The 26,457-nt window shown below is 44.5% G+C and overlaps 1 protein-coding gene across 1 annotated transcript in view; it reads left to right on the top strand.

Moving 5' to 3' along the window:
• LOC115465566 (calpain-14-like) overlaps nucleotides 1-26,457 on the top strand; it is a 208,611-nt gene that overhangs the window by 47,953 nt on the left and 134,201 nt on the right. Inside the window, exon 4 of the mRNA XM_030196116.1 lies at nucleotides 5,378-5,511. Coding sequence (XP_030051976.1) covers nucleotides 5,378-5,511 — 134 coding nt within the window. The remainder of the gene's footprint in view (nucleotides 1-5,377; nucleotides 5,512-26,457) is intronic.

Genomic DNA, 26,457 nt, shown 5'->3' on the forward strand with positions numbered 1-26,457 from the left:
ACCAAGGGTGGTGGGGGATGGGGGCAATTCGAGCGAAGGAGAATCGCTGGACAGGGGCAGGGTGGGAGAAGAGAGAAAGGAGATGCTGGGGGGGCGGGGCACCAACTCATCATCTGCAGGGGGGCGCCAGAGACCCTAGGACCGGCCCTGAAGGCCAGCATTGGTGGGGATGGGAATATCTCTTTTAGTAGTTCATCCTCCTAGAGTAGTGGCTGTAGATCTTTTACGATTTTTCTCAATTTTTCTAGCTCTGGGTTGTATGTCACTACAAGGGGGATTCTGTCTGTGGCTTTTCCCCCCCTTTGTAATAGGTTTTCCCTGGGTATTTTAAGGGACGAGGCAACTTACTTGGAGTTGTAGCCTTTTTGTTTGAACGATTCAGTCAGGATTTTAAGGTGTTTATCTCTGTCCCCTGGGTCAGAGCAGATATTGTGGTATCTTGTGGCTTGGCTGTGTATAATGGATTTTTTGTATGTAAAAATTTGTATTCATACTGCTATACACATATGTATTTAAAATCCATTATCAAACTAAGAAGATGAAATGAGAGAATCTGATGCACTAAAGATAATCTCATAAATCTATCCCTGAGACCCAACCACAGTCTATAACAACAATATCACAGTCCACAAAAATATTCCCAACTCAGTGAAGATCAAACTGCATATGTTTATAGCAGTTTGAATACAAGTTTTTGCATATTCTACTACTACTACTATTTAACATTTCTAAAGCGCTACCAGGGTTGTGCAGCGCTGTACAATTAACAAAGAAGGACAGTCCCTGCTCAAGGGAGCTTACTATCTAAAGGACAAAAAGTGCAGTCAATCAAGATTGAGGCAGTCTAGATTTCCTGGATAGAGGTACAATGGTTAGGTGCCGAAAGCGACATTGAAGAAGTGGGCTTTGAACAAGGATTTGAAGATGGGTAGGGAGGGGGCTTGGCACATGGGCTCAGGGAGTTTATTCCAAGCATAGGGTGAGGCGAGGCAGAAAGGGCAGAGTCTGGAGTTGGCGGTGGTGGAGAAGGGTACTGAAAGGAGGGATTTGTCCTGTGAGCGGAGGTTACGGGTAGGAGTGTAAGGGGAGATGAGGGTAGAGATGAGGGGCTGCAGATTGAGTGCATTTGTAGGTTAATAGGAGAAGCTTGAACTGTATGCAGTACCTGATCGGAAGCCAGTGAAGTGACTTGAGGAGAGGGGTGATATGAGCATATCGGTCTAGGCGGAAGATAAGACGCGCAGCAGAGTTCTGAATGGATTGAAGGGGGTATAGATGGTTAAGTGAGAGGCCAGTGAGGAGTAGGTTGCAGTAGTCAAGGCGAGAGGTAATGAGAGAGTGGATGAGAGTTCGGGTGGTGTGCTCAGAGAGGAAAGGGCGAATTTTGCTGATGTTATAGAGAAAGAAGCGACAGGTCTTGGCTGTCTGCTGGATATGGGCAGAGAAGGAGAGGGAGGAGTCAAAGATGACTCCGAGGTTGCGGGCAGATGAGACGGGGAGGATAAGTACATAAGTAATGCCACACTGGGAAAAGACCAAGAGTCCATCGAGCCCAGCATCCTGTCCACGACAGCGGCCATTCCAGGCCAAGGGCACCTGGCAAGCTTCCCAAACGTACAAACATTCTATACATGTTATTCCCGGAATTGTGGATTTTTCCCAAGTCCATTTAGTTTATGGACTTGTCCTTTAGGAAACCATCTAACCCCTTTTTAAACTCTGCCAAGCTAACCGCCTTCACCACGTTCTCCGGCAACGAATTCCAGAGTTTAATTACGCGTTGGGATTTGTTTTAAATTTACTACACTGTAGTTTCATCGCATGCCCCCTAGTCCTAGTATTTTTGGAAAGCGTGAACAGACGCTTCACATCCACCTGTTCCACTCCACTCATTATTTTATACACCTCTATAATGTCTCCCCTCAGCCGTCTCTTCTCCAAGCTGAAAAGCCCTAGCCTCCTTAGTCTTTCTTCATAGGGAAGTCGTCCCATCCCCACTATCATTTTAGTCGCCCTTTGCTGTACCTTTTCCAATTCCACTTCCACTATACCTTTCTTGAGATGCGGCGACCAGAATTGAACACGATACTCAAGGTGCGGTCGCACCATGGAGCGATATAACGGCATTATAACATCCTCACACATGTTTTCCATACCTTTACTAATAATACCCAACATTCTATTCACTTTCCAAGCTGCAGCAGCTCACTGAGCAGAAGGTTTCAGCGTATTATCAATGACGACACCCAGATCCCTTTCTTGGTCAGTAACTCCTAACGTGGAACCTTGCATGACATAGCTGTAATTCGGGTTCTTTTTCCCACATGCATCACCTTGCACTTGCTCACATTAAACGTCATCAGCCATTTAGCCGCCCAGTCTCCCAGTCTCCCAGTCTCGTAAGGTCCTTCTGTAATTTTTCACAATCCTGTCTGAGTTAACGACTTTGAATAACTTTGTATCATCAGCAAATTTAATTACCTCGCTAGTTACTCCCATCTCTAAATCATTTATAAATATATTAAAAAGCAGCGGTCCTAGCACAGACCCCTGAGGAACCCCACTAACTACCCTTCTCCATTGTGAATACTGCCCATTGAACCCCACTCTCTGTTTCCTATCCTTCAGTTTTTAATCCACAATAGGACTTTTCCTCCTATCCCATGACCCTCCAATTTCCTCTGTAGCCTTTCATGAGGTACCGTGTCAAACGCCTTTTGAAAATCCAGATACACAATATCAACCGGCTCCCCTTTGTCCACATGTTTGTTTACTCCTTCAAAGAATTGAAGTAAATTGGTCAGGCAAGATTTCCCCACTCAAAAGCCATGCTGACTCGGTCTCAGTAATCCATGTCCTCGGATGTGCTCTGTAATTTTGTTTTTAATAATAGCCTCTACCATTTTCCCCGGCACCGACGTCAGACTCACCAGTCTATAATTTCCCGGATCTCCCCTGGAACCTTTTTAAAAAATGGGCGTTACATTGGCCACCCTCCAATCTACCGGTACCACGCTCGATTTTAAGGATTTTAAGGGTGTTATCGACTGAAATAGAGAGTGGAGGGAGAGGAGAAGTGGGTTTGGGTGGAAAGACAATGAGATCGGTCTTGGCCATGTTCAGTTTCAGGTGGCGATTGGACATCCAGGCAGCAATGTCGGATAAGCAGGCCGATACTTTGTGAATGTATTGCCAGTAATGAAATTGTTTTGCGTAATAGTTTATTGTTCTGGTATCTATATTTTGATTTACCCTTGTATTTTTAGATCCTGTTATAAAATTAGCCTTGTAGGGGCTAATTTATCTCAGGTCACCGAGGTGAAAAGTTTTAAAAAATTTGTATTTTTACGCCTAGGGCCCTTTTAGCATGTGCTAACTGTGTAGATACCCATAGGAATATTATGGATATCTACATGGTTAGCACACGCTAATGCTTAGTGCCCAGTAAAAATGCTAACGCATCTCTAATGTTACTTAGTAAACAGGGTCCCTAGTTTCTAAAACCACATAGGAACCTATGGGGTCCTTTTACTAAGGTGCACTGAAAAATGGCCTGCGGTAGTGTAGACACGTGTTTTGGGTGCGCGCAGAATTATTTTTCAGCGCACCTACCACCTTTTAAACAGTTTTGCTGAAAATGGACGTGATAAAATTAAAATTGCCACACATCCATTTTGGGTCTGAGACCTTATCACAAGCCATTGACCTAGCGGTAAGGTCTCACGCGGTAAGCTGGTGGTAATGGTCTATGTGCATCAAATGCCACGACACACATAGCTGCTATGTGTCCGAAAATAAAAAATATTTGTCGGACGTGCTCCAAAATTAAAATTACCGCATGGGTTACACGGTAAATGAGCGGTAACTCGAATTTGGCGCATGTTGGGCACACGTAGGCACCAACGCGGCTTAGTAAAAGGGCCCCATGTGCCTGTATAATATAGGCACTTTAAAATAATCAGACTTTTCCACAGAAGTAAGAAGTGGCAAATGGCGAGTTAATGTTCTAGCATGATGGAGGTTTTCCCTTGACAAAGCTGTTGGGCAAAATGGGACCCCATTGGGAATGACCAGATAAGTGCCATATTGCCTAGGAGACATTTTGAATGTAGAAGCACATGTTCAACATTTTGTGTGACTATTTTTGCCTACTAATGAATTGAAGGTTAAAGCAATAAGAAAACAAATATTACAATATTTGTGAGAAATGTGGAGGTCTTTCTGGCCAATGATGAAGTAATTGTCTGTTGCAGTACTAAATTCTTTGAAGTTTCATTGAGTACGGCAGACTTTTGAGGTCTTTTCCTCCATATTTTAATTTTTGCCAAGTCTAGCATTGGCTTCTATACACCCAGTGACGTACCAAGGCCGGGGTGGTAGGGGAGCAGTTTGCCCCGGGTGCACGCTGCAAGGGGGTACAGGGAGCAGCCACACGGCTGTCGGCTCTGCCAGTTCCCTGCTCCCTCTGACATTACTTCTGTTCCAGGCAGGAAACCGGTAGAGCCGACAGCCGCACTACTGCTCCCTGCATCGCTCGGAGGTACGAGCGATGCGCTTGAAAGGGGGTATAGTGATTTGCACGGGGGTGATTTGCTGGAAGGTGATGCATCGGGGGGGGGGGGGGCGCAGAGGCGATCCGCCCTGAGTGGCAGCCGACCTAGATACACCACTGTATACACCACAGCATTGTTGATCAATATGTATAATATAGGCAGCCAGAGAGAGGCCCAGTGATGCACAAATGCTCTCACTGAAATTACCCCTGCTCTGTGTAAATTTGTGTATTGATTCTGTGTGTATACTTGCATGTTATAAAACACATGCATATATCACAAGCCTGCCCCAGATCCACCCCATCAATGTCCCCCTGGAATGCCTACATATAAAAGTACACGTAACATTGGGTGTGCCTACTTTTTACTTGTGTATATCCAAATGCAGTTGTATGAAAGACCTTTCCTGTGTATAAAATATGCCTCACACACAGAAAATGTTTTATAAAATTATCCCTTGAATACTATAAGTGGCAGGGAGGGATTGACTGTCTCTTCAGGGGGGGTGGAGGGAGTGTACTTATTGCTGGTGACAGTGGGAAATTGATTGGGGTCAGAAGTGGATTGGGTGATGCTCGTAGGCAGCATACAGGTTATCATTAAGGAAGTGGAGTAGTTTACCATGAACTGGGGGGAGGGGGTTGGGAGGAGAGGCAGTAGTCGCAGCTGCCTCAGCAAAATTGCAATGAAGTGATAATTTCTAAAAACAAAACACAATAAAATGAAAATGCATCAAAACAAAACGAAAAAACCTGCAAATAACTCAAGGAACTCAACAAAAAAAAATTTTTTTGACTATTGAATTGCTGTGTTTCTCTTTTCAGTTTTGGCAGTTTGGAGAGTGGGTGGACGTGGTGATAGATGACAGGCTGCCATTCCTGAATGGGAAATACTTTTGTGTCCAGCCTCGCTGCAGAAATGAATTTTGGCCATCCCTGCTGGAGAAAGCATATGCCAAGTAAATGTGCCAGGTTTCTCTCCTTGAGTGAAATACTCCTAGCCTGTGTTTATGATTCCTGTTTGCTCTTGTTATCTGACAAGTTTCTATTTGGATTGGACACATTCTAAGGAAATTTATTAAAAAAAAAATACTCTAAACAAATGTTACAATATTGTCAGCAGATGAGTACGTGATGAGATTACATTATGGCAGTTGTTTTCAACCTAGTCCTCGGGATACACCTAGACAGTCAGGTTTTCATAATATTCACAATAAATGTATGCATAAGATAAATTTACATGCATTATGTCCATTGGACCAATATTCAGTCAGTGAGAGACAGCCCACATAACTGCCATGGTCGGCATTGACCCCAGATACACAGGGGGTCTTTTACTAAGCCATGGTAGCGTTTTTAGCTCATGTTAGAAATCAGCTGGCGCCAGCTGATTTCTACCATGAGCTAAAAATGGTACCGCGGCATAGTAAAAGACCCCTCCTCAATGCTGAGCCTTTTTTGGTTGCTGGCATTGAGTTTCCAGTTTCATTTCTGCCCACTGGAACTTAACCAGTTAAGCTGATGTTCAGTGCTGACTGGTTAAGTTCCTAGCAGCTAAAGATAGGACTGCTATTTATGTGGTCCTATTTAACCATTAAACCCAACGCTGAATATTGTCGCTAACCAGCTATATCGTGCAGTATAGACAGTTAGCGGCTATGCGCTGACTGCATATATTCAGCAGAGATAACTGGTAACCTTCTGCTGAATATTCATGGTTAGCCAGTTAAACACTATTTAAGCAGTCAGTGCCCATTGCTGACTGGTTAAATGGCACTAAATATCAGGGAGATTGTATGCAAATCTGTCTCATGTGTATTTGCTGTGAATATCCTGCCTGCTCAGTCCTCTCTAATAATATCTTATGTAAGAGACATGGAGGAGAGTGTGCCCCAAAGTGTCCTGTGGCAGAAATGTGACCAGTGCAACATGCCCCCCATGACGGGGTTTATAGAACACTGCCCCTCAACCGTAAGAAAAGTCCCTCTGTAACTAGCCTGGGCCACCTTAAGAGCACTGATCTCTCCCTGGAAGAAAGTGAATCGGGAGGGGGCGGTGTCCCAGGAAAGGAAGAACTGAAGTTCCAGCATACCATTTACTGAACACTTCTAGCTTCTGTGATCTGACTGAGGTATTTGAAGAATTGTGAACCTTGTTCTGAGGTCTGGCCAAAGCCAGACCTGGAAATACAAAGACAGAAACTGCAAATTATGTTTGGGGCGTGGCTGTGGCCATAGACTGTGTTTTGGGCCCTGTTGGCCACGGGCCCATACAAAATATTTTCCCCCTCTGAAGGTAAGAGACTTTACCTGTGTTCTAGTCCTGTGCAGGAACAGGCCTCATATTTTAGTTAATAAAGCACTTATTTCATGCAGTGGCATAGCTAGGGGGGGGGGGGGCGCAACGGGGAGCGGCCGCTCCCCCAATCAGATTTCACATGAAAATGGTGCCTACCTCTGCTGGTGCTGGGCTGCCACACAGCAGCATGGACTAACACCGCTTCGGCGCTTTCACTACCCCCTCCCCCTCGGTTCCTCAAACATGTTTTCTTTAACGGCGCCCCTCCCTGCTGCGCTTTAGCGATCACGGGCTGCCTGAGCCGGTGCCGAATGCTTCCTTCTGCTCCGCCCCTCTGACACAACTTCCTGTGTATGCGAGGGTGGGACACGGCAGAGGGAAACATTCGGTACTGGCTCAGGCAGCTTGTTATCGCTGCAGGCGCTCCCTGTTAAAGAAAAGCAGGTTTGAGGGATGGATGGGGAGGAACAAGGAGGTTAGATTGAGAACAGGAGTCAGTATCGGCCAAGGAGGTTGGACGGAAACAGAACAGGGTGAGCTATCTAGCCCATTAAATGAAATAAAAATTGAATATCACTACGTCTTTAAAAAAATGTGTAGCTGATAGAAACAGCATTAAAAACTTTGTATTTGTGCTCATTTTTCTACACTATTCTATACAATACAGATTACGAGATTTTGGTGAGGATATCCTGTTTCTTGATGGGTTCATCTTAACTGTTGTAATCTGCCTTGGGAAGCCTGGTGTTATAAAGATAATGGAATATATTGAAACTAAATGGAAGTAAAATTAAACTCTCCTTTCATTGGGGCTCATGGAATCACATCTTCACTTCATGCTTTGTAGAAGGTTACATTTTAGATACACAGATTATTCTAATTTGAGTAAATTTCACAGACAAGTGGTTTTATAACTCAAAATAAAATATTTTGTTTCATGCAGATTTCTTTTGTTTAAACATAACTAAATGAGCTATAAACCCCTAATTCAGCCCATTAGTTTTCTTATATTTGTTCTTGTGATGACTTATACTGTGTCAAAACTGAAAACTCGTTATTCTCTTCTATCTGGTCGATAAGGAGCTCATTGTGAACACTATCCACCCTAAAAGGTTGTTTTGTGGCTGTACATGAGGAATTGTGATATTGAATAAATAAGTTTGTTTTTGTTCCTAGCCATGCATCCAAATGTTATATAATCCTTTGAAGAAAGCCAGTTAATCATTTATTAGTGGAATATAACCATAGAGGCATGGTATGGTTGCATTTTCAATCTACTAGAGCCCAACTAAGGAACAGGTTATTTTGAGCTAGTCTTCACTGTACCAAACTTGCTTTCCTTGTGTCATCACCATCCTGCTGGATAGGCAGTGTCTTAAAAGGTGGATGATAAAGGATTTAAAAAATATATTTATATCCCACATTATCCCAAGCAAACTTGGGTTACCACCCTTAGGATTTGCCTAAAGCAAATGACCTTAATATGTAATACTTGGTAGCAGTAATGAAACGGTGATGGAATATTCACATAGCAAGCAGCCTGAGCAAACAGATTATTTTCCACTGATCACACATATGCCCATGAAGATTTTAACCATTCCCTCTCTCCCGGCCCTTCAAGCCTCACACTGGCACCTATTTTACAAAAGTCTGCTCCCCCTGATGTCAAAACCTGGCTTCATGTTTACAATTTTGTCCTGCTGTGTTATTGACAGGGCAACCCCATAACCCTTGCCTGGGGTCTCACACCCCCTAACACTCCTGCCCCACCCACTGCATCATTGTCAGGTATTTGTGACCTGGATTGGCAACTGTTGGGAACAGAATGCTGGGCTTGATGGACCTTTGGTCTGTCACAGTGTGGCAATACTTATGTACTTATGTAAGCAGGTAAGGCCTGCCTGTTTGCAAATGATAGGAAGATCTGTCATGGGGGCAAGGAGAAATAGATAAGATGAAAGATCACTTTAACAAATTGAAAAAAAAATTAGTCAATGATTTAGCAGCTACACTTAAGCAGAAAAATAAAATGGAAAAATCAAACATTTAGGTAAAGAACTATAAGGATCAAAACCATTTTGAAGAGGAAAAATAATGGTAACAAAATAGGACAGAGTACTAGAAGTGTAGTAACCTCAAGGTTGTCAGTCAGTGTGATAAAGTGATTAGTGACGCTAATAGTGCGCTTGACTTCAAAAAGAAGAATCACTTTTATCTATGTAGTTCAGATTCATGAATTTCTATTTCTTGAACACATATAAAAGACTGTGCAGGTTGTAATTTTAGCTTGTGTGAATTATTGCAAGAAGCCATATTTGGGTCTTACCAAATGGTCCTTGCTTAGACTTCAACACACGTAAGTTATGGAATTTTATAAGTTTCGGGCATGTCTTCCAAATCTAGGCACAGGCATTTACACCAGTCTATGACTGGCGTAAGTGCATCTATCTATCTATCTATCTATCTATCTATCTATCTATCTATCTATCTATCTATCTATCTATCTATCTATCCCCATTAGGCTAGTATTCTACAAAGGAAAGTAGGTGCCCCTTTATAGAATTACCTTTCACATAGAGAGTGCCAATTGAAAATTGGCACTATTCATAGAAAAGGCACTTCTATAACAAGTTGCTTACATTTAAACATCAACTGAGTGCCTAAATGTATGGAATACTGATATTTAGGCTCCTAAATGGGCATCCAAATGGCACATAAAATTTAATGTGGACAAATGCAAAGTGATGTACATTGGGAAGAATAACCCGAATCATAGTTATCTGATGCTAGGGTCCAATTTAGGAGTCAGCACTCAAGAAAAAAGATCTAGGTGTCATTGTAGACAATACGCTGAAATCTTCTGCCCAGTGTGTGGTGGTGGCCAAAAAAGCAAATAGGATGCTAGGAATTATTAGGAAAGGGATGCAAAATAAGACCAAGAATACTATAATCCTTCTGTATTGCTCCGTGGTGCAACCTCACCTTGAGTATTGCATTCAGTTCTAGTTGCAGTATCTCAAAAAAGATATAGCGGAATTAGAAAAGGTTCAAAGAAGAGTGACCAAAATGGTAACGGAACTCCTCCTGTACGAGGAAAGGCTAAAGAGGCTAGAGCTCTTCAGCTTGAAAAAGAGACAGCTGAGGGGGGATATGATAGAGGTGTACACAATCCTGAGTGGTGTAGAATGGGTTTTTCACCCTTTCAAAAAGTACAAAGACCAGGGGACACTTAATGAAATTACATGGGAATACACTCAATGAATAGTTAAGCTCTAGAACTCGCTCCCAGAGGATGTGGTAACAGGAGTTAGCATATCTGGGTTTAAAAAAGGTTTGGACAAGTTCCAGGAGGAAAAGTCCATAGTCAGTTATTGACATGGACATGGGGGAAGTCACTGCTTTCCCCGGGATTGGTAGCATGGAATGTTGCTATTAATTTCTGCCAGGTACTTGTGACCTGGACTGGCCACTAGTCAGAAGCAGGATCAGTGCTTTTTTTGTGCCGGTACGCAACGGTACGGCGTACCGGCACCTTTTTTTTTTTTGCTCACCCCGCCCCGTGAGTCCATGTCCCGCACGCAGTGCCAGCCCCCATTTCCGGCCGCTGCTGCTTCTCCTGTTGAGCAGCAGCGGCCGCTACACAAAGAAAAAGATTTTTAAAAAAAACTTCAAACCTGGCTGAAACGCGGCACCCCGGCACTGTAGACAGCCATTAGGCATTGGCTGTTGCTCCGCAGCCGTTCCTCCTCTTGCCTCTACGTCACTGCGCTCCTCCGGGGTCTTCCTCCAGGGGCAGTGACGTAGAGGCAAGAGGAGGAGCGGCTGTGGGGCAACAGCCAATGCCTAATGGCTGTCTACAGTGCCGGGGTGCCGCGTTTCAGCCAGGTTTGAAGTTTTTTTTTTTTTTTTTAATCTTCTTTTTCTTTGTGTAGCGGCCGCTGCTGCTCAACAGGAGAAGCAGCAGCGGCCGGAAATAGGGGCTGGTGCCGTTCGCGCCAAACTTGGCAGGGAGAGGGAAACCAACAGAGGGAAGGATTGGGGAGAGAGAGAAAGAGGGAAAACAACAGAGGGAAGGATGGGGAGAGAGGGAAACCAACAGAGGGAAGGATTGGGGAGAGAGAGAGAAATAGGGAAAACAACAGAGGGAAGGATTGGGGAGAGAGAGAAAGAGGGAAACCAACAGAGGGACGGATTGGGGAGAGAGAGAGAAAGAGGGAAAACAACAGAGGGAAGGATTGGGGAGAGAGGGAAACCAACAGAGGGAAGGATTGGGGAGAGAGAGAGAAATAGGGAAAACAACAGAGGGAAGGATTGGGAGAGAGAGAAAGAGGGAAACCAACAGAGGGAATGATTGGGGAGAGAGAGAAAGAGGGAAAACAACAGAGGGAGGATTGGGGAGAGAGAGGGGAAAACAGATGGAAGGATGGGGAGAGAGAGGGAAAAAAAAAGATGGAAGGATTGGGGAGAGAGGGGAAAAACAGATGGAAGGATTGGGGAGAGAGGGGAAAAACATGGAAGGATGGGGAGAGAGAGAGAAGAGGGAAACCAACAGAGGGAAGGATGGGGAGAGAGAGAAATAGGGAAAACAACAGAGGGAAGGATTGGGGAGAGAGAGAAAGAGGGAAACCAACAGAGGGAAGGATTGGGGAGAGAGAGAAAGAGGGAAAACAACAGAGGGAAGGATTGGGAGAGAGAAGGGGAAAACAGATGGAAGGATGGGGGAGAGAGAGGGAAAAACAGATGGAAGGATTGGGGAGAGAGAGAAAGAGGGAAACCAACAGAGGGGAGGGATTGGGGAGAGAGAGAAAGAGGGAAACCAACAGAGGGAAGGATTGGGGAGAGAGAGAGAAAAAGGGAAACCAACAGAGGGAGGGATTGGGGAGAGAGAGAAAGAGGGAAACCAACAGAGGGAAGGATTGGGGAGAGAGAGAAAAGAGGGGAAAACAACAGAGGGAAGGATTGGGGATGAGAGAGAGAAGAGGGAAACCAACAGAGGGAAGGATGGGGAGAGAGAGAGAAAGAGGGAACAACAGAGGGAAGGATTGGGGAGAGAGAGGGGAAACAGATGGAAGGATGGGAGAGGAGAGGGAAAAACAGATGGAAGGATTGGGGAGAGAGGGAAAAACAGATGGAAGGATTGGGGAGAGAGAGAAGAGGGAAACCCAACAGAGGGAAGGATTGGGGAGAGAGAGAAAGAGGGAAAACAACAGAGGGAAGGATTGGGGAGAGAGAGAAATAGGGAAAACAACAGAGGGAAGGATTGGGGAGAGAGAGAAAGAGGGAAACCAACAGAGGGAAGGATTGGGGAGAGAGAGAAAGAGGGAAACAACAGAGGGAAGGATTGGGGAGAGAGAGGGGGAAAACAGATGGAAGGATGGGGGAGAGAGAGGGAAAAACAGATGGAAGGATTGGGGAGAGAGGGGAAAAACAGATGGAAGGATTGGGGAGAGAGGGGAAAAACATGGAAGGATGGGGAGAGAGAGAAAGAGGGAAACCAACAGAGGGAAGGATTGGGGAGAGAGAGAAAGAGGGAAAACAACAGAGGGAAGGATTGGGGAGCGAGAGAAAGAGGGAAACCAACAGAGGGAAGGATTGGGGAGAGAGAGAAGAGGAAAAACACAGAGGGAAGGATTGGGGAGAGAGAGAAAGAGGGAAACCAACAGAGGGAAGGATTGGGGGAGAGAGAGAAAAAGGGAAACCAACAGAGGGGAGGGATTGGGGAGAGAGAGAAAGAGGGAAAACAACAGAGGGAAGGATTGGGGAGAGAAAGAAAGAGGGAAATCAACAGAGGGAAGGATTGGGGAGAGAGAGAAAGAGGGAAAACAACAGAGGGAAGGATTGGAGAGAGAGAGAAAGAGGGGAAACCAACAGAGGGAAGGATTGGGGAGAGAGAGAAAGAGGGAAAACAACAGAGGAAGGATTGGGGAGAGAGAGGGGAAAACAGATGGAAGGATTGGGGAGAGAGGGGAAAAACAGATGGAAGGATTGGGGAGAGAGGGGAAAAACATGGAAGGATGGGGAGAGAGAAAGAGGGAAACCAACAGAGGGAAGGATTGGGGAGAGGGGAGAAAGAGGGGAAAACAACAGAGGGAAGGATTGGGGAGAGAGAGAAAGAGGGAAACCAACAGAGGGAAGGATTGGGGAGAGAGAGAAAGAGGGAAAAACAACAGAGGGAAGGATTGGGGAGAGAGAGGGGGAAAACAGATGGAAGGATGGGGGAGAGAGAGGGAAAAACAGATGGAAGGATTGGGAGAGAGAGAAAGGGAAACCAACAGAGGGGAGGGATTGGGGAGAGAGAGAAAGAGGGAAACCAACAGAGGGAAGGATTGGGGAGAGAGAGAAAGAGGGAAAACAACAGAGGGAAGGATTGGGGAGAGAGAGGAAGAGGGAACCCAACAGAGGGAAGGATTGGGGAAGAGAGAGAAAGAGGGAAACCAACAGAGGGAAGGATTGGGGAGAGAGAGAAAGAGGGAAAACAACAGAGGGAAGGATTGGGGAGAGAGAGGGGGAAAACAGATGGAAGGATGGGGAGAGAGAGGGAAAAAACGATGGAAGGATTGGGGAGAGAGGGGAAAAACAGATGGAAGGATTGGGGAGAGAGAGAAAGAGGGAAACCAACAGAGGGGAAGGATTGGGGAGAGAGAGAAAGAGGGAACCAACAGAGGGAAGGATTGGGGAGAGAGAGAAAGAGGGAAACCAACAGAGGGAAGGATTGGGGAGAGAGAGGGGAAAACAGATGGAAGGATGGGGAGAGAGAGGGAAAAACAGATGGAAGGATTGGGGAGAGAGGGGGAAAACAGATGGAAGGATTGGGGAGAGAGGGGAAAAACATGGAAGGATGGGGAGAGAGAGAAAGAGGGAAACCAACAGAGGGAAGGATTGGGGAGAGAGAGAAAGAGGGAAAAGAACAGAGGGAAGGATTGGGGAGAGAGAGAAAGAGGGAAACCAACAGAGGGAAGGATTGGGGAGAGAGAGAGAAAGAGGGAAAACAACAGAGGGAAGGATTGGGGAGAGAGGGGAAAACAGATGGAAGGATGGGGAGAGAGAGGGAAAAAACAGATGGAAGGATTGGGGAGAGAGAGAGAAAGAGGGGGAAACCAACAGAGGGGAGGGATTGGGGAGAGAGAGAAAGAGGGAACCAACAGAGGGAAGGATTGGGGACAGAGAGAAAAAGGGAAACCAACAGAGGGGAGGGATTGGGGGGAGAGAGAAAGAGGGAAACCAACAGAGGGAAGGATTGGGGAGAGAGAGAAAGAGGGAAAACAACAGAGGGAAGGATTGGGGAGAGAGAGAAAGAGGGAAAACAACAGAGGGAAGGATTGGGGAGAGAGAGAAAGAGGGGAAAACAACAGAGGGAAGGATTGGGGAGAGAGAGAAAGAGGGAAAACAACAGAGGGAAGGATTGGGGAGAGAGAGAGAAAGAGGGAAACCAACAGAGGGAATGATTGGGGAGAGAGAGAAAGAGGGAAAACAACAGAGGGAAGGATTGGGGAGAGAGAGGGGAAAACAGATGGAAGGATGGGGAGAGAGAGGGAAAAACAGATGGAAGGATTGGGGAGAGAGGGGAAAAACAGATGGAAGGATTGGGGAGAGAGAGAAAGAGGGAAACCAACAGAGGGAAGGATTGGGGAGAGAGAGAAAGAGGGAAACCAACAGAGGGAAGGATTGGGGAGAGAGAGAAAAAGGGAAACCAACAGAGGTAGGGATTGGGGAAAGAGAGAAAGAGGGAAACCAACAGAGGGAAGGATTGGGGAGAGAGAGAAAAAGGGAAACCAACAGAGGGGAGGGATTGGGGAGAGAGAGAAAGAGGGAAACCAACAGAGGGAAGGATTGGGGAGAGAGAGAAAAAGGGAAACCAACAGAGGGGAGGGATTGGGGAGAGAGAGAGAAGAGGGAAACCAACAGAGGGAAGGATTGGGGAGCGAGAGAAAGAGGGAAAACAACAGAGGGAAGGATTGGGGAGAGAGAGAAAGAGGGAAACAGAGGGAAGGATTGGGGAGAGAGAGAAAGAGGGAAACAGATGGAAGGATTGGGGAGAGAGAGAAAGAGGGAAACCAACAGAGGGAAAGATTGGGGAGAGAGAGAAGAGGGAAAACAACAGAGGGAAGGATTGGGGAGAGAGAGAAAGAGGGAAAACAACAGAGGGAAGGATTGGGGAGAGAGAGAAAGAGGGAAAACAACAGAGGGAGGGATTGGGGAGAGAGAGGGAAAAACACAGATGGATTGGGGAGAGAGGGAAAACAGATGGAAGGATGGGGAAAGAGAGAGGGAAAACAGATGGAAGGATGGGGAGAGAGAGGGAAAATGGAAGGATAGGGAGAGAAAGAGGGAAGACGCTGGATGGAAGAATGCAGAAAGAAATAGGGGAGACACTGGAAGGATGGGGAGAGAAAGCAGAGCTGCTGGATGGAAAAGGGGAATAGAGAAAGACTGGAGAATAAGAGGAAGGGGCATGGGGAGAACAAGGGTGAGGAAAAGATGAAAAGCCACAGGTAGATGAAGGAAATTAAAGAATGGATAGTAAGAATGAATTAAATCTGGACAGAGAGAGAGCCTGAAAAATATTGAAGAAAGCAAAGAAAAAGGAGACAAAAATGACAAATGGCACAGAAGAGTTAAGCGAAAACAAAGGAAAGGAGAATCACAGACTGGGACCAATATGGAAAGAAAAACAGTCACCAGACAACAAAGGTAGAAAAAAATCATTTTATTTTCATTTTAGTGTTTGTAATATGTCCAATTTGAGAATTTACATTGGCTGTCTTATTTTGAACTGGGTATACTGGAGCTGTAAGAGCTTACAGAGATTATTTATATGAAAAAAAATCACGTTATTTTTTTCTCCTATAGTACTATAATATTTTCAATGATGTCTGTTTATATGCGCCATGGCTGGTATAGGGGGTGTGGTTAATGTGGGTGTGGCTATCATAGGGGTGGAGCCATATGTGGTGACCCCCGCCTATAATGAGTACCGGCACCTTTTTTTCTACAAAAAAAGCACTGAGCAGGATACTGGACTAGATGGACCATTGATCTGACCCAGTTTGGCTGTTCTTATGTTAAGTGAATAGTTACCAACAAAAATGTCATTTTGGCATCTAGTGTGTACTTATAAGGATGGGGGAAACCCATGAGTAGAGCATGACATTTAGGTGGACAATAGAATACTGTAAATTTCCCGTATGCCTGCTTTTTTTTTCTTCTTTATGGGGGGCAGGGGAAACCGCAGTGTTTTCCCTGCCTGCCAACCTTTTCCTTCCTTGTCTTCTCAGACTGTGACTGGCCCAGCTGGTAACAATCTATGGCAGATGTAAATGTACAGGGTAAGGCAAAAAAAAAAAAAATAATAACCCCCTAGAGTTTTTTGCTGTTTTCTCAGCAACCACTTTGAATTTCAACAAGAGATATATATATATATTTTTTTTAAGGTTTAAACAATTTTTATTGATGATTCAACATTATTAACAAAACCAATAACGTAACCTTGGAAAAATACAACGCATTTGGGTATACGCATCCATATCTTTTATCATCAATGATTTTATCATTTCCCCCCCCCCCCCTTACAACCAGATCCCCATAGCCAGCACTGTTTTGCCACATGAATATCCACTATAACATTGATATCTCCCGAATATGCTGCTCATACATTTTGTGCTTGCCTTATCATAATCCCCGCTCTCCCCCCCTCCCCCAATAACTACTGCGAATGCAAAGAAACTTTCATGAACTCTACACCTCATTAAGCATAAGCAATACATGCCACTAGACAGAAATAAACCAGTGTTCTGAGACCTATACATTTGAGGAGACTTTCCCCCTCTCCTTTCTGTAGATCATTGTCATCAAAACCTGGACTTTGGCCACCTCCGAGAAGTAGACAATACCCTATTGCATGAATTGCTGTGAACTGCACAGAATCAGTATCTTTATAATGTGAACATTCCACTTAACTGTCCCATCAAAACATGCCCGCCCCACACAAAAATTAAACAGTCCCTACTACCCTCTACCACACCCTACCCGAACATACCAGACTTCTCTCCCTGCCCCCTACTCCCTTACCGATCCCACCTTCCGCCCCCCCCCAAGAGAAAAAACAAAACAAAACACTACCTGCTCTTCTCCTTCTTTCCTTCCTTACATACCATTTAATACTAAACATCGTGCCCTAGCCGACAATGATTGTATATACCCCCGCCAGATTCTCATAAATCTCTCTCTTGCCTTTGGGGAGGGTCCCATCGCCCGACGCTCATGCAGCAAAAGATCATGGAGTTGATTTCTCCAATACCAAAAATCTGGAGGATCAACACTAAGCCACCTATTCAAGATCAACTTTTTACCTAGGATACAGGCTTTACGTATAAAAAGCCGGGCACCCCTTTGTTGATAGCCAAATAATTCAAATTTGTCTAATAATATCCCTGAAGGGGACATGGGAATCCTAGCTTGCAATAGTCCCTCCAGATACTTAAAGATCTGCCTCCAATAGTTCTGCACTAGGGAACAGCCCCAGAGGTAATGAAAAAATGTCCCCTCTGTCTGTTGGCACTTAGAGCATAGGGGGTCTGGCACCCCCCCCCCCCCCCCCCCATCTTGAATACTTGGGCCTTGGACATATATGCTCTATACAAAATTCTATAATGGCATTCTCTGAGAGCTGCATTGATCGATATGGCCGGGACATGAGCCACCAACTTTTTATAGTCTAGGTGGAATTGGGGTCTCTGCAAATCGTGTGCCCAGCGTGCCTCAATTGCACTCACGTCCTTTACTAATCCTTTCTCCCACAAAATCCGGTATATTCCCGAAATTGAAAGCCTGTCCCCCGGGACTGCGTTGAAGAACTCTCTGAGCTTTCTCCCATGCCCACTATTCAGCTGTTCGATGTTGAGGGTCCGCACATAATGCTCCAATTGCTGATACGCAAATTCATGTCTGATATCGATCCCTACCCCCAATGCACCCAAACTCAGTAACCCTCCTCTTGTACCCAGAACATGTTCCAATCGTGTAATGCCCAATGAGGCCCAACTACGAAATACTGGGTTTTCTGAGCCGGGAGAAAATAATGGGTTACCCTGCAGTGGCATGAGGTCCGTATTCACCGCTGATAATCCCCAAGTTCTAGTTAGATCCTTCCAGGCCCCCCCTCAGGGGTCCCAACAACAGACTATTCTTAAATGTCCCTGGTAACGCTTGCCTCGGACCCTGTAATAAAAAATATAAATGATATGGATGAAAAAATTCCCTTTCTAACTGCCTGGGCGTATAGTCTTGCCTGTCCAACAACCAGTCCCCTAAGTGCCGCATAATACATGCTTGGTTATAGCGCTTAATATCCGGTACCCCTATACCCCCCTCCCTCCAAGATCCTAACATTAAGTCCATGGGGAGCTTAGGCTTCCTCCCCCCCAGAGGAAAACTCGCAGGTGTTTATAGAATCGCCTCACGTCCCCCCCTGGAGTCGCAGTGGCAACACCTGAAACGTGTAAAGCCATCTGGGGAATTCCACCATACGAAACAGTTGTATCCGCCCATGGAGCGTGAGCGGCAGCTCCGCCCATTTTCGCAACCTAACTCTCATGTTATCCAGCAAGCGAGTGAGATTTAGATGATAAAAATCTGAAGTCTGCATAGCTATCTGTACCCCCAAATACGTGATATGTTTTTGAGCCCATCTCAGCGGAAAATACTCCCCCCATTCACGTCTTACTTCATCTGAAGCCGTTAGAGCTAGGGATTTGGTTACATTGATTTTAAAGCCCGCATAATCCCCGTACTCATGAAATAATTCTAACAGCGCCACCAGGGACTTCTTAGGATGCGTTAGATGAACTAGAATATCGTCTGCAAATGCAGAAACCTTGAACGTAGACTTGCCCCAGCTCACTCCCATCACCTCAGGGTGGGACTCTATTGCTCGTATCAAGGGATCCAATGTAAGAATGAACAGTAGCGGGGATAAAGGGCACCCCTGTCTTGTGCCCCGCCTTATCGAGAATACCTCAGATCTCTCTCCATTAACTCAGATGTAAGCCTGCGGGTTCAAATAAAGGGCTTCCACTGCATCCCTGAAAAATCCCTCAATTCCCACCTTCTGTAAGACCGCAAACATGAAGCGCCATGCAACTCTGTCAAATGCCTTCTCTGCGTCAAAACTGATCAGCAGAGAAGGCACTTTCTGCTCCCCCACTTTCTCCAAGGAGGCTATAATCGCCCTCAAATTACTGACCACTGCCCGTCCTCTCACAAAACCTACTTGCGGTGATGCTATCAAGTCTGGAAGCACCCTCGTCAGCCTATTAGCCAAAATTTTTGCATATAATTTAATGTCACAATTTAGCAAGGAGATTGGCCGATAGGCCCCCATCTCCTCTGGGTTTTTCCCTGGTTTCAGTAACACTATCACTTTAGCTATATTGAAGGTGTCCAATGCGGGCTCTGAATTGGCCAGGGAGTTAAACAACTTCAAAAGGGGGGGAGTCACCAGCTCCTGTAACATTTTATAAAAAGCCACACCATATCCATCTGGGCCCGGTGCTTTGTGTATATCACTCTGCTGTAACGCCAGCATCAACTCACCCTCCACTATAGGTGCGTTGAGGAGTTTTGCCTGGGCCGAGGAAATCAACGGGGTCTCTACATTCTCTAAAAACATCATGCTATCCGTTATCAGGTCCCTCTGTTCCCCATACAACTCCTTGTAATACCTCTGAAACCCTGCCACTATATCCTGTGGAGATTTAAACATGTTACCTGCCTGGTCCTTTACCTGTAAAATTCTGCTTGGCCCTTTCTTCCCTCTAGCTAAGCGCCCTAGCAAGCTCCCTGCCTTGTTTCCGTACATGTACAACTGATGCTTATAATATTGTTGCGATTTTTGAACTCGTTCATGCAGCAGTTCATTTAATTCTCTCTGAGATGCCAAGTACGCCAACTTCTGCTCTTCCGTCGGATTTACCCCGAACTTTATACGCTGATTCCTCACCTCTTGTTCCAATCTTAAAATCTCTTGATCTCGTCTTTTCTTAATCCACGCCCTATAAGCAATGATCTCACCTCTGAGGACAGCCTTTGCTGTCTCCCAGTACAAACTGGCCTGTTCCACATGCATCCTGTTGTGGACCGCAAATTCTCTCCATTTCTCTCTCAGAAATGCCTGAAACTTCGTATCCCTGTAAAGCTCCAGCGGAAATTTCCATCCTCCTCCCTTACTTTCTCCCCCTGTTTGTTCCAAGATCACCCAAAGTAGAGAATGATCTGAAATCTCACATGAGCCTATCTCCGCCTCAACCACCTTTGAAAATAAAGTATCTGAGAGAAAAATATAATCAATACGGGACATGGTTGAGTGCGCTCTTGATAGATGAGTATAATCTCTGCATGTTGGGTGTAAAATTCTCCACACATCTACCAAGTTTAGTGTAGAGCACAAGAAAGGCAGGCCTCTTTCATAATAAGCCTGACTTTGTCCTCTTCCGCTACTTTTGTCTACCAATGGGTTATAAACTATGTTAAAATCCCCACCTAAAATTATATTACCCCCTTGGTATGGAGCCAACAATGCCAAAATCTCCCTATAAAATTTTTTGTCAAAAGTATTCGGTGCATAGACATTGCAGAGTACATTTGTAAAACCCCCCAATTCCACCTCCACTAATATATATCTGCCTTCTGCACTCCTCTTTACCCCTTTGATGGAAAGATGCAGCCCCTTACGGAAAAGTATTAATACCCCTGCCTTTTTATTGCAAGCCGGGGAGCCTATCGCTCCTCCCACCCATCCTTGTTGGAATTTGGCATGCTCTGCGGCTGACAGATGCGTCTCCTGCAAAAATACTATATCTGCTGCATGGCGGTTCAAAGCTTGTAAAAGTTTTTTCCGCTTTATGGGCGACGAAACTCCCCCCACATTCCAGGAAACAAACTTAAAATGACCTAGTCCCCTCTCTTATCTTATTGTATAGCCAGCCTCTACTTTTACAGCCTTGGGAACACACCCCCCAGCCCTTGGGTGCCCTCCCCCATCTCCACCACTGCTGCTGGACAATGATCCCTAAGGAAAGAGAGAAGAGCAGAAACCAATAAAAACCACAACAACAAACAAAACCCCTCTTCCTCCCCCCCCCCCCCCCCCCCCCCCCCCCCCGTTGTCATCTCCCTCCCCTTTCCTCCCCTTGCCCAAACCCTCCCCTCTTACCCCCCCCCCCAAGAAACAGATCTGTGTCCTGTCTAGAGAACTTGTCACGTTTCCGCCCCGCCCCCTCCTTTACAGCACAACTATAATCTTGAAACATTAGCAAACCCCATCCCCCAAGTACCACAGTTAACCATGCTTTTAAAACGACCGTTCCTATACTTCTATAATTTTATCTTCACACGTTTGCACTTATATTCCTAACATTAACAAAACATGTCCCCCCCCCCTCACAATCAATCAGTAACCCCCATATCTCTCACTTTAAAACAGGGAGAAAGACATATGCACTCTCTTTTAGTGTCCGTAGAATGATTCCTTGCAGACTCTGAGCTTCCCTCTCAGTTCCTTCTAGGTAGCTTTCTTTCTGCTGGCTCTCACCACGATCAGCGCTCCTGTTCTTTCGCTGCGACTTCCACGCCGCCATCTAACTGTTTGGCAAATTTTAGGGCTTCGGTCGGTGAGCTGAAAAATCGAAGCTTGCCATCCTGCTGCACTCGCAGCCGCGCTGGATACAGTAAGGCAAATCTAACTTTCTTCTTAAACAGCTCTGAGCACGCTTCTCCATATTGCTTCCGTTGTAATGCCACAGCCGCAGAGAAATCTTGAAAGCATAAAATGATGTGCTGTTCATATGCAATTTTCCCTGTCTGCCTCCAGGCTCTCAGAATCTCTTGTTTATGGGAGTAATTAAGGATTTTACATATTACTACCCTGGGACGTCCTGCTGCTTGCCTTAGCTGGCCCAAACGATGTGCTCTCTCTATTTTTAAGGTCTTTTCCAGAGCCTGCAAATTTAGTGCTTTGGGCAGCCAGGATTCCAGGAACTCCCTTAAATCAACCTCTCGTAGGGACTCAGGAAATCCAACCAACCGGAGGTTATTCCTTCTCGCCTGGTTCTCAAGATCTTCTAGCTTCTGCTCTACTTGCTCAAACTTTTTCCGCCATTCCTCACGCTGGCTGGCCTGCTGCGTGCAACGGTCTTCTATATCAGACAGTCTTTGCTGATATCCTGCCATATCTGTGCGCAGCCCCTCTATTTTACCATCTACCGCATCCAACTTTTCAGCAATCTTTTGCAGTTTTAAGTCCACAGAGGTCTCCAGCAGCTGCGAGACCTCAGCTGCAATTTCAGCCGCTCAAACGGAGCTTACAGTTTCTCCCGAGGGGCCAGGGTCCACCATCTTACTGTCCCCAGCTCACCCTCGTGCTCCGTCTTTTCTCTGTGTTTTGGAGGTCATCACAGGTGCACCAAATTAGTTCCTTTAGGACTTTTCAACGTGCCCAACTTATTTGTTCTGTTCGTGGGTTTCCAAATCGCCTCTCGTGCTGTCCAAGGGTAGATTTTATCTTAGGGGCCTTGGAGCTCTGCCCTGTGGCGTCCTACCCTCTGCCTAGCATCACGTGACTCCTCAACAAGAGATTTTATATACTCATCGAGGCGCCCTTTTACAAAGCGGCAGTATGCCCAATGTGGGCTTACTGCTCACTAAACAGGAAGTACTGCAGGGCTATCGCAGCAGTCCGGCAGTAGTTTCCACCCCCAGCGCGCCATCATATCAGGCGCTACAAATATATTTTAAGCTATGTTGATGTTACTGATATTTTAGCATTACTACTTAGTGATTAAAAACAAAAAAGGGTACTAGCTTACTGTTAATGACAGACTTTTATCTGGGGAGCAATATTGGAGGTTTATCACAAGCTCCACCCAAATCCGCAAACAATCGCCAAATTCAAAGTGCTGCAGATGATCTGGGACAGCCTATCACAGGGACAGATCGGCTGAAGGCCTGTGTTTTCCCATTTGTTTTGCCCTACTTTTACTCAAAACTTATGCTTGGCCCTTAAATTTAAAACCTAAAGAGAGAGGATGGACACTTTGAGCATTCACAGTGGCTACGAAATTCAGACACATTGCTAATTGTATCATTTGAATGATGTTATTTTACTGAGGTTTAGTTTTAATGTACAATAATGATAGTTTTACACTGCAAACATTTATGAATGCGCAAAAATTACTAGGTGGTCACACTAAAATGTCTGTAACTTCACCATATTTATTTTTTTTTTTTTTTAATTTTATTTTATTGAATTTTATAATACATTTAGTCATATAACTTAAATGTCGGAAAAAAGGAAATAAAAAATAACATAATATTGCAAATCATGAAATAATCCAAGATACATTTAGACCACAATATACCAGGCAAGAAACAAGGAAAAAGAAAAAAGAAAATACAACAATAGTCTAAAGAGCGGTATCATGCAAATACCCGCAGCCGAATATCAGCGTGTCAAACCTATTGAACATTCAAGGTTGAATTTCTCTACTTTCTCTAGAATCAATAAAGACCTTCATTTTGTGGGGATCAAGAAACATATATATTACAGAGTCAATAGATATAATGCAACGACATGGAAATTTTAAAACAAATAGAGCACCTAAAGCGGTAACTCTAGGTCTCAATCTCATAAATTCTCGTCTCCGCAATTGAGTTTCTTTATTTAAATCTGGATATATACGAACTTGTTCTCCAAGAAATTTCTCATTTAAATGTTTGAAATATAGTTTGAAAATATTGTTTCTATCAAGTTCTATCGCAAATGATATCAAAAGGGTTGTCCTCTCCGTCACAGTGTCCAGTGAATTCTCCAAAAGAGCTGTTAAATTTTCAAGGTGATTTTGGGCAGCCAGGGGGTCCGGTTTCTTAATCCCAGTTAAGTAATAGGCCTTATTGATAGGTGGAAAAGCCTCTGCTGGAATTTTAAGTATTTCCTGAAAATATCTACGCAGCATATCTATAGGTGAAGTCAAAGGGGCTTTAGGAAAATTTATAAGCCGTAAGTTATTTTTTCTCCCCTGGTTATCCAAGTATTCTATTTTTCTCTTCAATATGTCTCTATCTTTAGAAACCTCTCCTGAGAACGACTGCAGAACAGAGATTTCAGCCTTTAAATTGTTAACTTGATTATCTTGAACTTGAATTTTCTCCAATAAGTTCTGCTGAGATTGTTTTAAATCGGAAATTTCTTTAGTAAAGGAATTAGTTACCTTCATTAGTAGAGAATTCATTCCCTGAAGCACGTCCCATAGGGAGTCCAAAGTGACAACAGCCGGTTTTCTCAACTCCGAACCTTGAATAGTAGCTGTTCCCGCAAGCGTGGGGGTCGAGGTGGTATAATCCCTCCAACTTTCCGTTGTTCCTTCTGCCGGGACAAATATCGCCGAGGTACCTCCTGGGGACGCTTGGTTATTCTCCTCTCCGGGAGTCGAACGAGGCGTTCCTGCCTCGGAGAAAAAGCTACTTCCGGGTCGCGGAGGTGCTGTGTTTTCGAGCGGGCTCAACGAGACCGCTCCTTCGCTGTGACCCAGAGAAACATCCGCGGGTCGATCCGAGGTGGGTAGTTGCATGGTTTGTGGGAGAATACCGACTTGCTCCAGGGTTAGCTGCCGGGGAGCGGGAGTAGTTCCAGGTACCGAGGAGGACGTTCCCCTGGGCTTCCCCTTCCTCTTTCCCATAGCCTGGGATAGGAATAACTCGCCAGAGAGTTTCCCTGTGAAGTCGGAGCTCTCTCTCACGCTTCCGCTCTAATCCGCCATCTTGCCTTTGACTGTCAACTTCACCATATTTAAAGATAATCTCATTCCACTAAGCACATAAATATAGATAGCAGCAACAAATAGAGCTGTAGAATTTCACATTGAAATTCCAAGTGGTTGCTGAGAAAACAGCAAAAAATCTCCAGGGGGTTACATTTTTTTTTTGGTTCACCCTATACACTTGTCCAGGGCTAGAATAATTTTTCTCCAAGCCTTCAATCTAAAATCTTTCGGGTGGACATTAATAATTTATTGGCTATGCATTGTCATATACAATCAATCATCAAGCATTCTTTTGTTAAACTGAGAAAATTGAGAACTAAAATATTTTCTAACTATTCGAAAATATTTTAAAAAGGAGATTTTCAAGATTTTGGTACAATCATTAATCCTCTCAAGATCAGATTATTGTAATCTTACTTTAGCCATGTATTCAAAATCACTTATTAATCATCTTCAACTAGTTCAAAATATGACTAAGACTAATTTTTGGTATATCATAATTTGAGTCACTTCAGACTTTTTATTCCAAACTTTATTCCAAACTTCACTGGTTAACCATATCTGTGAGAATACAGTTTAAATTAGGTGTTACTATTTTTAAAATCCTCACAGGCGACACTCCTGCTTGTTTGTTAGATCTAGTAACTTTATTGCAGGGATCTATTATAAGATATAAAACTCAAAATCTCTTTCAATTTAAATTTCCAATATTTAGGAAGTTGAAATCAATTAGGCAACTCTCTTCCTCTATTCAATATCAGTTGGCTAATTTGTGAAACCAACTTCCGTTCTGCTTAAGATCATGTACTCGTGATTTTATGTTTAGAAAGAATTTTTTTTTTTTTTATGTTTGGTAAAGTTGGTTTATCTAGTGCTTAATTAATTGGATCTGTTGAATTTTGAAATTTTGGGGGTTCTTTTACTAAAGTTTGCTGAAAAATGGCCTGTGCTGTTGTAGGCATGTGTATTGGACGCAGTGTGCCTGCAAAAAAAGGCCTTTTTTTTTGGCCAGAAATGGGTATGTGGCAAAATAAAAATTGGTGCACATCCATTTTGGGCCCAAGACCTTGCCGCCACCCATTGACTTAGCGGTAAGGTCTCACACGTTAACCAGGTGGTAATTTTTAGCATGCGTACACTGCCAATTACCGCCCGGTTAGCGCCATGCGGTAGAACATAAAAAATATTTTATGCCGCGCATATCAGATGCGCATAAAAAATGGAATTACCGCCAGGGGCATGTGGTAGCCGGGCGGTAGTTCCAAACTGATGCACATTGGACGTATGTAGACGCCTACGTGCCTTAGTAAAAGGGCTCCTTTAATTGTAATTCCCGGACAAATTGGTCAGGTTCTTGTTTTATGGAATCTGTCCTTGAACTGAATAGATATAGGCGGAATACAAGAACTGGTGTAGCATAACATAACATAGATTATTGGTTAGTATTTTTGCCTGGAGCTCCTTACTCCATGAGTTATGGTCCTCATACCATGCCACCACCTTGTATGAGGTTTTACACTAGGATCTTTTACTTACTGAATACATTGACAATTTCTCAATCCTTCATGAATCACAGTCGGGCTTCAGATCTCTCCACTGTCCTGGTAACTCTCCTAGCCAAGTTCAAAAAGGAAATCACATTAGGTAAAAACATACTCCTTTTGCAATTTGACTTGTCAAGCGCATTCGATATGGTTGACTACTATATACTATTAAGAATACTCGACAAGATAGGCATAGGAGGGAATATACTCAAATGGATCAAGGGTTTCCTAACCACGAGATCCTATCAAG

This window comes from Microcaecilia unicolor, chromosome 3 (assembly GCF_901765095.1).
Source record: "Microcaecilia unicolor chromosome 3, aMicUni1.1, whole genome shotgun sequence".
NCBI classification, from domain to species: domain Eukaryota; kingdom Metazoa; phylum Chordata; class Amphibia; order Gymnophiona; family Siphonopidae; genus Microcaecilia; species Microcaecilia unicolor.